Source organism: Moschus berezovskii, chromosome 15, assembly GCF_049115385.1.
Source record: "Moschus berezovskii isolate FMDL1 chromosome 15, NW_MosBer_1.0, whole genome shotgun sequence".
NCBI lineage: Eukaryota > Metazoa > Chordata > Mammalia > Artiodactyla > Moschidae > Moschus > Moschus berezovskii.
This window is the reverse complement of record NC_142474.1, coordinates 51306745-51321292: the sequence shown is the minus strand read 5'-3', so window position 1 is coordinate 51321292 and position 14548 is coordinate 51306745. Positions and strand designations below refer to the sequence as shown.

Below are 14548 nucleotides of genomic sequence, written 5' to 3'. Positions count from 1 at the left end.
TTGTATTCACAAGTGAAATAACTTCACATTGTCATAACAGTTTTGGTAGTAGTTAAGCTTAGACCTTTTATTTGATCCAGTAATATTTTTTCATAGCATTGATTGATCTTTTTCTAGAGTGCTGAGATTGATTCAGATGACACTGGAGGCAGTGCTGCTCAGAAGCAAAAAATCTCCTTTCTTGAAAATAATCTGGAACAACTCACCAAAGTCCACAAACAGGTAATAAAGTTTATTCCAGTGTCACTGCAATAAAAACTGAGGAGTGACAAGCATTTGAATCTTAAGAGTCCTAAACATTTTCATATCCTGAGCCATTCTGTTACTCTGTCATGCAATTATATAAATAAACCACTAGCAATTTTTACATCAGTTACTATTTTTAACAGCCTTTTATCAAGAGGCCAGTGAAAAGATGGGTTGTTATTTTCTTTGTAGGGCTTCAGATCTGTCAGTTTCCTTAATTTATTCATGGTCATTTTTAAATCTCTGGGAGACAAGTCTTTAAGTTAAAATACCGTTGTTGTTGTTGTTTTTTGGTCTTCATACATTTACTACCTCAGAGTGTGAAATGCATAAAATAACAAGGCAGTTCATTGTTTTTGTAAAGTAGGGACTTCCCTGGCAGTCCAGTGGTTAGTACTCTACATTTCCATTATGGGGGTCCAGATTCGATCCCTGGTCAGGAAACCTAAGATCCCGCAAGCTATGCAGTATGGCCAAAAAAAAAAAAGAGGAATACTTACTATGGGGTGTGTTTGTTTTGTTTACTTTTTTCTTTTATTAAGGCTTGATAACGTGATTCAGTTATTTTTTAAGCTCCTTGGCATACTTAATTGTTGTATGCCTTTGTTACTGTAAATCTGGTGTTTGCACTAGAGTGAGATTCAGGAAATTTTAGCCTTTCTTTCAGCACTTATTAAGGACTTGTTTATGTTTACTTGTGGATCTTACTGTATCTAAAAGGATTTTCATGTCCACCAGATGAGTCTCTTAATGAAGAGACCTAATGCTTTGTTATAATGTATTGTCATGGGGGAAAGAACAGTCTCACGAGCCCCTCAATATTGAATGAAATTGTATTTGGGGGGAGACATGTGAGTATATTTATAGATATATGTATTATCTGCATGTTGCTACCTAAATTAAACTAGCTGTGGGAAAACCTTAACATAAAATGTAGTGGTTTTTTTTTTTTTTCAAGAGAAGTTATGAAATGTTTATATTTTTTCAAATCATCAGTAAATCCAGAATCCTTGTTTTCTGTGTCTGCCTTTAGCTGGTACGTGATAATGCAGATCTTCGCTGTGAGCTCCCTAAGCTGGAAAAACGACTCAGAGCTACAGCTGAGAGGGTGAAAGCTTTGGAGTCTGCGCTGAAAGAAGCCAAAGAAAATGCATCTCGCGATCGCAAACGCTATCAGCAGGAAGTAGATCGTATAAAGGAAGCAGTCAGGTCAAAGAATATGGCCAGAAGAGGACATTCTGCACAGATTGGTTAGTATGACACAATAAAACCATGAAACTGCTTTGGTTTGAATATTTTTATTTACTTGAGAATGTAATCTGATTTGTCATATGGTATTTGTTACATTTTCTAGTTTACCAGAGGATGGCACTGTTGGGAGTGAAGAGCAATGAGGCATAGCCACCTTAGCAGGGGAAGGAGCTAAGTCAGAACTAGATGAGCAAGACTGGTCAGGTTTAGAGAAACTATGAAGAGCACTGTTATTAAAGCAAGAAGAGACTTGCAAGAAAATGTCATCCAGTATCTTGTGCTTTAATTGTAAAGCAGTGATATAGGAATAAGGTTTTTAAGAGGTTATTAAATTTAACCTTTCAACAAGATTTTTAAGGATTGTATAGGTCCTTGACAAAAGGATGTAACTGAAAAGAAAAAGAGATATGGAAGGATTGGCTGAGAAACAAAAAGCCAAAGAAAAAACCTTTGGGAATTTGTTGTAAATAAAGAGAAGAGACTAAAGTAAGCATTTGTTTTTCGTACTAGCTAAACCTATTCGTCCTGGGCAACATCCAGCAGCTTCTCCAACTCATCCAAGTGCGATTCGTGGAGGAGGTGCATTTGTTCAGAACAGCCAGCCGGTGGCTGTGCGAGGTGGAGGAGGCAAGCAGGTGTAAGCTCCCTACGACACCCACGGGTTTGTGATCTCTCTCTGGCTTTTGAATCACAGCTGTCCATGGGAGGTGTTTAGCCACTGGTGGTTAGATGCTTTTTTGGATTCTGAATTGGTAGCATGTTTTCTTTTCATATATGGGATTCTGAAAGTAACTTACCATGGTTTCCTTTAGCGTTTTTTCATAATTCAGATCATAGTATCTGCATATTCAAATTTATGTTCTTACTGTTTTTAACCTAATATTGGGTCATTTTTTTAAAGCTCTTACTTAGCTATTATCTAGTGTAAATACCATAGTTTTATGGCTATTTTACTGGATATTTAATTATGTTAATTTTGTTCATACTTGGAATTTTCCAGTGTTGAAATTTTCATGTGTGAGATTTGAAGTAATGAAACATCTTTTTATACCTCCTTACTTTTAGATTATTTCCAGAAGATTCCCATAAGTGGAATCACAAGAAAGTGAACATTTCTAAGATTCTTGACACATACTAACACACTGCTATTCTGAAGTATCGTAGCCAAGGACGCGGTCTATTTTGTTGCATCTTTGCCAGTATTAATAGTTTTTAAATGTCCAGTTTAATAGGCTGGAATAAGCATCTCATTGATTTATGAATGAATTTGAATTTTTCATATATTTATTGGCCCATTTATATACTTTTTTTTTCCTGTGTTCTTTGTCATTTTACTATTGTGAGTGGTTTTTCTGACTGATTTATGAGTTCTTCTTTGTTTCTTTCTAAATACAACCCTGTCGAAGGATAGACAATTATCACAAAGCAAGAAATTAAATATCATCTGGAAATACCACCCTATATATATATCCTTCTGGAACTTTCTTTAAATGTTATAACTTTTGAATTAGGAAGGTTAAAATGTAAATAACTGTAACATACTACCAGTATACTATGCTATTCTGAATATGCTATCTGATAGCCTGCTTTTTTAACTTGGCAATATATTATGAACATTTTCTTAATACAACATGGCTAATTATAGATAACCTGTTATTTTATCAGATTTAATTCTTAGCAAGTCCCAAGTGTGTAGGTGGTTTGGAAATTAAGGAAACTAAAAAATACAGTATAATTATGAAATAGTTAACTGGTTTTGTTTCTGACAAACAGTAAAGTTGTTTTATTTTAATCTTCCTTGTTTTTACTTTGTCATTTTTGCATAACATTGGTTTGCAATTTGAGTAGAATATTAAGCAGCATTCTGGAGAATTCATATTTCCATAAATTTAACACAATTTTTTGTCCACATACTAGAGGTTTCAAAACAGAGTGACACAGTGAAAGAGTTAATAGATATTGGAGTCCCACCTAAGTTTGAATTCTGATTTTTTTACTTTTATGAACTTAAGCAAGTACTACTTTTTAAAAATTCTTAGGCATAAAAGTAAATTATGACATTTATGACCCATTTAATGTATCTCTGAAATAAAACATTTTTCTATATACCTCAACATTATCACAACTGACAAAATATTTTTAATATTGTATCAATCCATATTTGGGATTTTCTGATTACTTACTGATTTTTAAGTCTTACAGCTGATTTATCTAAACCAGGGAATAATCCAGAATCGATGTTTGCTGCTGCTGCTAAGTCGCTTCAGTCGTGTCCGACTGTGCTACCCCATAGACGGCAGCCGACCAGGCTCTGCTGTATCTGGGATTCTCCAGGCAAGAACACTGGAGTGGGTTGCCATTTCCTTCTCCAATGTGTGAAAGTGAAGTCGCTCATTCGTGTCCGACTAGTAGCGACCCCATGGACTGCAGCCCATCAGGCTCCTCTGTCCATGCAGTTTTCCAGGCAAGAGTACTGGAGTGGCTTGCCATTGCCATATTAGGTTATTTGCCTTAAGTCTCTATTAATCTCGAATAACACCCCACCCTCTTTTTTTTTTTTTAATGACATTAACTTACTAAATAGAAAAGGCCAATTTTCTGGAGCGTATGCCTCCTCTGGTGTATTTGGTTGTTTCTAGATACAGCTGCTGTGTTCCTCTGTTCCCTGTCTATTAAAAGTATTTATGGAATTCTTATGCACATTTTTACAGGATTACATTGTAGGTGGTATGTGTTTAATATTATGTCACATCAGCAGACATTACAGTGGTTTTCCTGCCTCTGTTTTTCCTTCTTTGGATTAATAACTTGTTGAGCCTCTTTATTAATAAAATGAAAGTCATTCTTGAGAATTATACAAGTTAAGGCATCACTACCTAGTACAGAGTAGATGCTGAGGAGATGCAAGCTGCCTTTTCTGAAACTGAAGGTGGGCAAAAGAATTTTCAAAGGATAGATATAAATAAATACAGGTAAAAGTTTATCTGTTTTGGATATTGTCCTCCCATTAAAATTCACATGTGAACTTTGAACTCCTGTCTCATTTGCAGAGAGCATAGTCCATGACCTTTGTTAAGGAAAGCTAGGTTTTAGCAGCAGATTGCTGATCCAGTGTAATGACAGCACTTAAGCACTTGACGGAGTTGGCTAACCTAACTAACACAGGTTTTCAAGACTTGAAGTAGTTATAAAAGTATGATTACGTACAGGTTTGTTTCATTGCTGGTCCAAAGGAGAATGGTTATTATTTTTTAAAGTCTTGCAATGATCAGTCTTAAGCCCAGTTTGAGGAGTATATGATAACTACTTTGTAGAGATTTTTTAATTATTATTAAGAAAAGCATTTCAAAACACTGGATTTATTCTGGGGATAGATGGCAGTGTATGAATGATAGTGATACTCGTAGTACCCAGTTTTATGTGGCTGGTTGGTTCTAGCTGCATGATGCTTTGGACTGCATGATGCTTTGGTTGAGGTTTTCTAATAAACACAGAGGTAAATAGGCAGTGGATTACAAGGATGCCTCCAGGTAACTCATACTGGGATTGTTTATTTTATTTTACTTTCTTTTTTCTTTTGGCCACACCTCATGGCTTTGGGGATTTTAGTTCCCTGACCAGGGACTGAACTCTGGGCCATAGCAGTGAAAGTGCCTAGTCCTAACACTGGACCACAGGGGAGGTCTCTGGGATTGTTTATTTCATTGTTGCTTTCCGTAGCACATGTACTTCGTGCTTATTGGTACACCCCACCCCTTTTTGTTTTTCACAGCTACCATGTATGTAACATTGCTAGTTAATTAGTGGTCCTTGACTTAATGTCACTGACACTATCTACTGGCTGGCATTTTATTCACCATCTTTAAAAAAAAAAAAACACAACTCTAATTTATATATCAGCTTACTCACAGGTCTTGGGGTAAGTAAAAGCAAATGAAGGGTTGACTTCCTTTCAGTATTGTACTGTCCCTAGACAGCTCTGCATAGGAGACAAATAAAAGGGAAAAAAATCAAACCATTCATTGTTGCAATCTTTTTAGTTTTGGGGCAAGTGGTCAAAGCTGTTGGCTAACTGTTTTTAAACTAATTGATATATTTCATTTCATTCTTTTCAAACACAGGTGTTGTATAAATAATATTTTCTCTGCTTTTTTCCATCTTCAGGTATTAAAAGTAATTGAAGTATGAAGAGGACATAATTCAATGACTGTAGCCTGTATCCCTTGGGATCTCTAGAATTATAACGTCTTTTAGTGTATAAATTGTACCTGGCCTGTACAGCTGTTTCCTACCCACTCTTCTTGTAAACTCTGCTGCTTCCCAACACAACTAGAGTGCAATTTTGGCGTCTTAGGAGGGAAAAACGACAGTTTACAACTGTGGCCCTATTTATTACACAGTTTGTCTTTCATGTCTTAAATTTAGTCTTCACTGTGCCAAGCTAACTGTATCATATAGGACTGTGCTTTTTGTACTTGTTCGTGTTTATTTTTTAATCTCAGTTTAAGTTACCTAGCTGCTACTGCTTGTTTTTCTTTTCTTATAATACCTTATTTTAGGGGAAATGGAACTTTTAGATTAAATGTCTTAAATTTTACCACTTACAACACTACATGCCCACAAATTATATCAGGTCAGTACTGTACTTAAAAATCTTTTGAAATGACTTCAGAGTTAAAATTACGTGCATCATCTCTGAAGTTTGCTTCTGAAAACTACTCTTTGAGCACTGAAACCTTTAAAACTGCCTAACTAGACACTTGAGACTGGGCAAGGCTACTTAATTTTATCTTGTGAAATGCCTATTGCTGAATTATCTTGAATAGAAATATTTCACACTATCAAAAGCAAATCTTTTGCTTTTGTTTAAGAAAAACAGTTTGGAAAAGAAATTCATTTCTCTTCTTCCCAATGCTGTAATACACATAGCTTGATGGAATGGAAACACCTTGCTTTGTGAGCCTGTTAGTTAATATAAGAATTGGATGGATAATAATCTGTCAACTTAATATAATGAAGTGAACTAAGATATGGATATTATAGGATTAAACAATTTTATATTGTTAGTACTGTATTGGGTGATATAAATTTATATCATTTGGAAATTGAGAAAACGTGGAAGGACAGGACAAATATATGGCAAATTTATAAATATATAAGTAAGTTTTGGTCTGAAAATCCCTGAGGTATCTTTAACCTGCTACACTAAATCATACACTATAACGTACTTTTATTTAGTCTAGGGGTAGTAAATTATTTGCAGGTCACTAATAATCCTCAGATTATTTTGTTGGCGGTAGCTGGTAATTTTGTAATTACATGTATCTGTTTTTGCCACTTCTTCCTCAGATGATTAAACTAAGTCAACAGTTTATTTTAGAAACTATAAAAGTAATAGGGAAAGAGATTTCAATATTTGCTTCACCAATTGGGAGTGGGTAACTGTGTTAGCAGAAATTTGCAGACTGGGGATGTAAAGTTACTCAGAGGAGAAAGCTGGAAAGTTCTGTGTTAGGATCTGGGTGGCAGAATTAACTTTTTGAAAAAGTTTTATATACAGATATTTGTATTAAATTTGGAGCCATAGTCAGAAGACTCAGATCATAATTGGCTTATTTTTCTATTTCCTTAACTATTGTAATTTCCACTTTTATAATAATTTTGATTTAAAAGATAAATTTATTTATTTTTTTAACAGTCAAAAATTCTTGCTGTTCTGATCTGCAGCAACCTTTAAAATGATTGTATTGTTTTTAGGCTTGATCAAAAGAAACACTCCGAAAATTGAGATGAAAACTTGTAGAGTGGCAAGATTGAAGCAATGCAGTTAACTAAAAACAGTGCTACCGCCTGTTGGTGATGATAGTTTTCTAAATGAAGAAATGTTTGGCTTCATTCACATAGACATTTGTATTTTGTTTTCAAATGAAAGCTTGCTTTTTTTTGGCAATATTCTTGAAACAAATTTTTTTCTCTCTTTTGTCTGAATTTGGGAGTTTCTTTCTTGTAAGATGTATCACAGGTATTGGTGCTGTGTAACAAACAATGAATTGTAACTAGTGTGTGGTTCAGAATACACAATGTTAGGGTTTTTAAAATATCTCAATGGTTTTTTCTATTTATAATTTCAGACTTTCACAAAATGTACAGAGAATTTCATAAATTTGTTTTAATTGAACTGCTTTTGCTATGGTAGGTCATTAAACACAACATTTACTCTTATAAGTGAAAATTTCTGATCATCTGGAACATTGATACTTATTTCAATTTACAGTGTCTTTTTTATTTGACTGAATAAATTAATGTTCCTCTGAATGGCTTGATAAATGGTTCAGAAAAGAAACTCAGTGAAATGAAAGTAATATTTATTCATGGTGATCAGTTAAATTATTTGCCTAATTTAAGAAAACTACTGTGCGTAACTCTCAATTTGGCAGGAGATGATAGAAGAGTCTGAGTCTGCCTGTGGAATACGTTGGTTTCTTTTCAGTGCTTGAAGATACATGCAGAGATAATTGGTTTGGGAAGACGCCATATAATTTTAAGTTAACCTGCATGCTGTAAATGTCTTTTATGTTTAAATAAAGAGGAAAAAATTTTTTGAAATGCAGTGACTTTTCTTAAAATGTGATTCAGTGATGTATCAGGTTGATTTTACATGACCAAGTGGCCTTTTTTCTTGACAGAATAGTCACTAGTGTGTCATTATATTCAGTATATTTTGTTTGCTAATCAATTGCATGTGCTTTGGATATCAAGTATTAAATAGGCTAAAGAATTAAGAGCTAGGGATGAATCCTCAATCTCAGTTATTTTACTGTACTATAGCCTGATATGTGATAAGGACATGTCACTCTGTTATTCTTCCCCCAAAACCATAAACCCTGAATGATCATGAGAAAAATACCACACAATCCAAATAGAGGGACATTCTAGCAAATACCTGGCCAGGACTCTTCCAAAGTGTCAAGATCATGGAAAACCAAAGAGACATACCTGAAGGGACTCTGGAGACTTGACAGCTAGATGCAGTGATGTGGTGTGGTGTCCTGGGTTGAGCTCTGGAGCAGTAAAAAGACATCAGTTGGGGCTTCGCTTTTGGCTCTGTATTAAAAAAAATAATCCACCTGCCAGTGCAGGGGAGGGGTTCAATTCCTGATCTGGGAAGATCCCACATGCCACAGAGCAACCAAGCCTGAGCACCACATCTGTTGATCCTGTGCTCCACATGAAGAGAAGCTGCCACAGTGAGAAGCCTGTGCACCAAAACTAGAGAGTAGCCTCCCATTCTCCGCAACTAGAGAAAAGCCTACACAGCAGTGAAAACCCAGCAGGGCCAAAATTAATTTTAAAAAAACAGACATCAGTGGAAAAACTGGTGAAGTCTGTTAGCAGTGATGTGCTGGCTGATTTCTTAGTTGTGATCAAGGTGCAGCGGTGATGGGAGATAGCACTGTTAGGAGGAAGAGTTTGAAGGGATTCTCCGTATTACCTTTGCTACTTTGCTTTAAGTTCAAAGTACTCTAAAAGGTGTATTTACTAATTTATAAAGCATAAAGCCTCAAAGAACAGGAGACAGCAAGCAGTAACGTAACGTTTGGAGCAGGACAGCAACCTCAGCAGACCCCAAACACCTGACTCCACGCAGTGGGGAATGTCAAGAAGCAACTTAGTATTCCCCCTGCCTCCAAAAGACCCTCAAATGGTCATAACCATGACCTTCGGTAGATCTGGAAGTAGGGATAAAAGTAGCCTGAAGTGGGACTAATTGAAAGCAGTTTGATGCCTGGGTGCCGACTTCATTGCTGCACAGCTTGGCGACCACCTCTCCAACATGCTAGCGTGATCCTGTTTGTTATCTAGAAAGGGTAAAGGAGAGGGTGTCTGGATAGAAGAGCCAGGAAAAGTCGAGGGTAGGGTGACATACTGGAAACAAGTGTGCCAGTTAGTGATGTATGTTGCCTCTCCTCTCCAAATCTGCCTTTATTATAGAAGACGTTTGACATGCACAGAGGGGAGGAAAAGGGAGAAGATGGCCATCTGTAAGCCAAGGAGAGGCTGAAAGAGCCCTCAGAAGGAGCCAAACCTGCCCACACCCTGGATTGCAGCTTGCAGCCTCCAAAACTGAAGCCATCCACCTCTAGTTACCTCACCTTGTCTGTGGTGCTTGGTTTCAACAGCCCCAGTAGACTGTACGATGGCCAACACAGGCAGTGAGCTGGACCCTCAGCATTTCTGTTTTCCTTTCTCAGCTCTGGCATGCTTTGGTTTCCTCTTGGGTTTGGTTTCGTTTTGCTTAGTGTTTGTTCATCTTAGCTGCATCAGGTCTTAGTTGTGGCACACAGGCTTCTAATTGTGGCATGGCCTTAGTTGCCCCAAGGCACAAGGGATCTTAGTTCCCCCACCAGGGATTGAACTTGTGTCCCTTGCCTACATTGGAAAGTGGGTTCTTAACCACCAGGGAAGTCCCAGGTTTGCCTCTTGTTTAATACCATCCTGTCGTCAGTAACGTGAAGAGGGTTTCAGTGTTGGGGGGGGCACCCAGGGTGCACAGTCCCTTAGCTTGTGGCACTGGTTGTGGGACCACCTTTCTGGCAGCAGGCTGGGTCTCCTGTGTGTCTGCCCTTCAGCAAATAGGCATATTCTGTCCACCTGATCAATGGTCAGGTGTAGGAGGTGGGTGGCCTTGGACCACTTAGATCCCAGCGGAGGTGTTTCCTTCTGCCCAGTCCCAGCCAGCATCTTGACTTGTCCTGCCTGTACCCTGCTTGCCTAGTGACTGTGGACCAGCTGTAGCCTGGGAAACCTAGCAAGCCTCTTCACCATCCCGTGGGCAGCAACCACACCTTTGTAATGAGATCTGAACACCAAACACTAGAAGGGGGCCCCTTTCAATTCTGTTTCTTCCCTAGGCACTCTCCTTTAGCCTTAGGTTATTCTTGAAAATTCTGTGTACCCATTTATAGTTAATGCCTGTGGACCTGGATTGACGGAGGGTGATATGAACATTTGTGATAATATTTAGAACCTCAACCTTTTCGCCTTGCTTGGTTACCTGAAATTAGATTACTAGCAGATTAGAAGATTCTGTGAAAAAATTAGCCATACAGGGAGTACCCAAAGAATCGTGGTTTCAGAAATGCCACAGTCAACATATGAACCAGTTGCTTCAGGTCAGCTTCATCATGTCCCCACCCTACATATATGTACAGACAGCCAAGGATCACAAGGCATGTGAAAAAAGTCTTTAGGATGAGAGAATCAAACAAGGAAAATAGTAATATGGAGGAAAGGGGAAGAAGACATTTTAAAAAGCTAACACTAAGGACTTCTCTGGTGGTCCAGTGGTTAGGAATCTGCCTGCCAATGCCAGAGACACAGGTTTGATCCCTGATTCAAGAAGATTCCATGTACCGCAGAGCAACTAAGCCTGCACTCAATAGAATCCATGGACCACAACTACAGGAAGCCCAAGTGCAGCAATGAAGACCCGGCACAGCCAAAAAAAAAACTGCTGCTGCTAAGCTGCTAAGTCACTTCAGTCGTGTCCGACTCTGTGTGACCCCATACATGGCAGCCCACCAGGCTCCCCCGTCCCTGGGATTCTCCAGGCAAGAACACTGGAGTGGGTTGCCATTTCCTTCTCCAATGCATGAGAGTGAAAAGTGAAAGTGAAGCCGCTCAGTCGTGTCCGATTCCTTGTGACACCATGGACTGCAGCCTACCAGGCTCCTCCGTCCATGGGATTTTCCAGGCAAGAGTACTGGAGTGGGGCGCCATCACCTTCTCCGAATAGCTCCATTGAGGAAGCTATTCCTCAGCCAAGTGAGGAAAAAGGAAGATATGGGACATACAAAAGAAGGGATTACCAAGGTGAGAGCATCAAGAGCAACCGGTCCAGAAGAGAGCACCCCAGTCCGAAGACTGCGAGAGTTACGTTTCCAAGACAGACAGACTGATGGATGTGTTTGAAGATTTTGAGGAAAAGTGTATAGCTGAAGATGAGTTTAGGGTTAAGTGATCGGCACATAGAATAAGGGAAAAAGAAATACTGATTCAAAGAAGAATCTTAAGTATAACCCCCCCCAAAAAAAAGTAGACTCACAGGTATAGAGAACACACAAGTGATTACCTGTTGGGGCGTGTGGGAGGCACAAACTATTGGGTATAAGATCGGCTCAAGGATGAATTGTGCAACATGAGAAATAGAGTCAATATCTTGTACATGGAAACTAACTTAAAAAAATTGTATTTGTTTTTAAATAAGTGCCAAAAAAATAAAGAATCCTGATAAGCAAGAAAGGAAAAGTCACCATAGTGTATTACCTAACTCAGGTGTAATTGGCACACTGCATCATCACAGTAATGGGAGCATGGGTTGATAAGTAAGCATATGACACGACCTTACTGAGAAGAGGGGTTGTGTATATGTGTTGGTGGTGAAAGAGGGTTCAAGTTTCGTCTTCCACAGGATGAGACAACTGGTATCACTCAACCATGAGTAATCAATAAGCAGAAATTTGGAGACGAAACGAAAAGTGGCTGTCTGCCTTATTTTTGACAAAGGAGGCAAGAGTATAAAATGGAGAAAAGACAATCTCTTTAACAAGTGGTGCTGGAAAAACTGGTCAATCACCTGTAAAGGAATGAAACTAGAACACTTTCTAACACCATACACTTAACTCGAAATGGATTAAAGATCTAAATGTAAGACCAGAAACTATAAAACTCCTAGAGGAAAACATAGACAAAATACTCTGACATAAATCACAGCAGGATCCTCTATGACCCACCTCCCAGAGTAACGGAAATAAAATCAGAAATAAACAAATGGGACCTAATTAAAAAGCTTTTGCACAACGAAGGAAACTATAAGCAAGGTGAAAAGACAGCCTTCAGAATGGGAGGAAAATAACAAATTAAGCAATTGACAAAGAATCTCAAAAATATACAAGCAGCTCCTGCAGCTCAATACCAGAAAAATAAATGACCCAATCAAAAAATGGGCCAAAGAACCAAACAGACATTTCTCCAAAGAAGACATACAGATGGCTAACAAACACATGAAAAGATGCTCAACATCACTCATTATCAGAGAAGTGCAAATCAAAACCACAATAAGGAACCATCTCACACCAGTCAGAATGGCTGCTATCAAAAAGTCTACAAACAAATGCTGGAGAGGATGCGGAGAAAAGGAAACCCTCTTAAACTGTTGGTGGGAATGCAAACTAGTACAGCCACTATGGAAAACAGTGTGGAGATTCCTTAAAAAACTGGAAATAGAACTGCCATACGACCCAGCAATCACACTGCTGGGCATACACACCAAGGAAGCCAGAATTGAAAGAGACACATGTACCCCAATGTTCATCACAGCACTGTTTACAATAGCTAGGACATGGTAGCGACTAAACTGAACTGAAGGACATGGAAGCAACCTAGATGTCCACTGGCAGATGAATGAATAAGAAAGCTGTGGTATATATACATGATGGAAAATTACTCAGCTATTAAAAAGAACGTATTTGAATCAGTTCTAATGAGGTGGATGAAACTGGAGCCTATTATACAGAGTGAAGTAAGAAAGAAAAACACCAATACAGTATATTAATGCATATATATGGAACTTAGAAAGATGGTAACGATGACCCTATATGCAAGACAGCAAAAGAGATACAGGTAAAATAACAGACTTTTGGACTCTGGGAGAAGGCGAGGGTGGGATGATTTGAGAGAATAGCATTGAAACATGTATATTACCATATGTGAAATAGGTCACCAATCCAAGTTCAATGCATGAAACAGGGCACTCAAAGCCGGTGCACTGCGACAACCCAGAGGGATGGGATGGGGAGGGAGGTGGGAGGGGGCTTTGGGACGGGGGACACATGTACACCCATGGCTGGTTCATGTCAATGTATGGCAAAAACCACCACAATATTGTAAAGTAACTAGCCTCCAATTAAAATTTAAAAATGAAAAAAATGAAAAAAGTGGAGGTAACTTTAGAAAAAATTATGTTTCATTAAATATTAAATTCTAATTTTGTCAATTAAAAAAAAAAGTGGCTGTGTCTGGAGAGTGAGAAAGAGGTGGGGGGGCATGGGACCCCTGTTACATTTTCTTTGGGGTGTGGGGAATCACTGCTTTTGTATAAAGTTTTTTATGTGTGTTTGACTTTTTAGGGTTCTACCCATCGTCAGGTGGGTCTCCTCTGAGGATGGCTTCAGAAGCTAGTCCCAGATTCTTGACCCAACCTAGAATTCAACTTGCTCATTTGTAGAAAAACACTTGAAAACCTCGAGGTGATTGTTAGGCCCCTTGCTCTGTATTTCTGTGATGCCAAGTAATCTTGTCTAGAGTTATAACATCTGGTGTTTACTTCAGCAGGACATATGCTAAAAATTAGAACAAAACAGAGAAGATTAACTAACATGGCTCCTGCACAAGGATGACGCACAGATTCATGAAGCGTTACATATTTTTGAGTAAAATGTTTCTCTGAGTTCAAAAATATATATATATAGAGAGAGATTACATCTGAAGGGCTTACTTTAAATTAAGCCTTCATAATCACTGCAAGGAGATCCAACCAGTCCATTCTAAAGGAGATCAGTCCTAGGTGTTCACTGGAAGGACTGATGCTGAAACTGAAACTCCAGTACTTTGGCCACCTCATGCGAAGAGTGGACTCGTTGGAAAAGACCCTGATGCTGGGAGGGATTGGGAGCAGGAGGAGAAGGGGATGACAGAGAATGAGATGGCTGGATGGCATCACCGACTCGATGGACGTGGGTTTGAGTGAACTCCGGGAGTTGGTGATAGACAGGGAGGCCTGGCGTGCTGTGATTCATGGGGTTGCAAAGAGTCGGACACGACTGAGCGACTGAACTGAACTGAATCACTGACTTTATGTGAAAAGAAATCCACAGACTCTCAAACTGAAATCAGTGGTTCTTAAAATTACTTCTTTCTTCAGTAAATTCATGCTTCCAAATTTCGAAGATTTGGAAGAGAAGTGGGTTTTGTTTTAACTGTGGTAAAATAA

The 14548-nt window shown here is 38.5% G+C and overlaps 1 protein-coding gene and 1 non-coding gene across 3 annotated transcripts in view; both read left to right on the top strand.

The window, feature by feature from the left end:
- KIF5B (kinesin family member 5B) overlaps positions 1–8102 on the top strand; it is a 48253-nt gene extending 40151 nt beyond the window's left edge. Inside the window, exons 23-26 of one of the 2 annotated variants that reach the window (XM_055429635.2) lie at positions 118–222; positions 1280–1496; positions 2008–2134; positions 5662–8102. In XM_055429635.2, the coding sequence (XP_055285610.1) occupies positions 118–222; positions 1280–1496; positions 2008–2134; positions 5662–5668 (456 nt within the window). In that variant the 3' untranslated portion in view covers positions 5669–8102. Of the gene's footprint in view, positions 1–117; positions 223–1279; positions 1497–2007; positions 2159–5661 lie in introns of both variants that reach the window. The other variant, XM_055429643.2, reaches the window with a different exon arrangement.
- Positions 8103–13876: 5774 nt separating this feature from the next.
- LOC129535532 (U6 spliceosomal RNA) lies at positions 13877–13986 on the top strand. The gene has a single exon (XR_008681673.1). It is a non-coding gene; the product is annotated as a U6 spliceosomal RNA (small nuclear RNA).
- Positions 13987–14548: the final 562 nt, after the last annotated feature.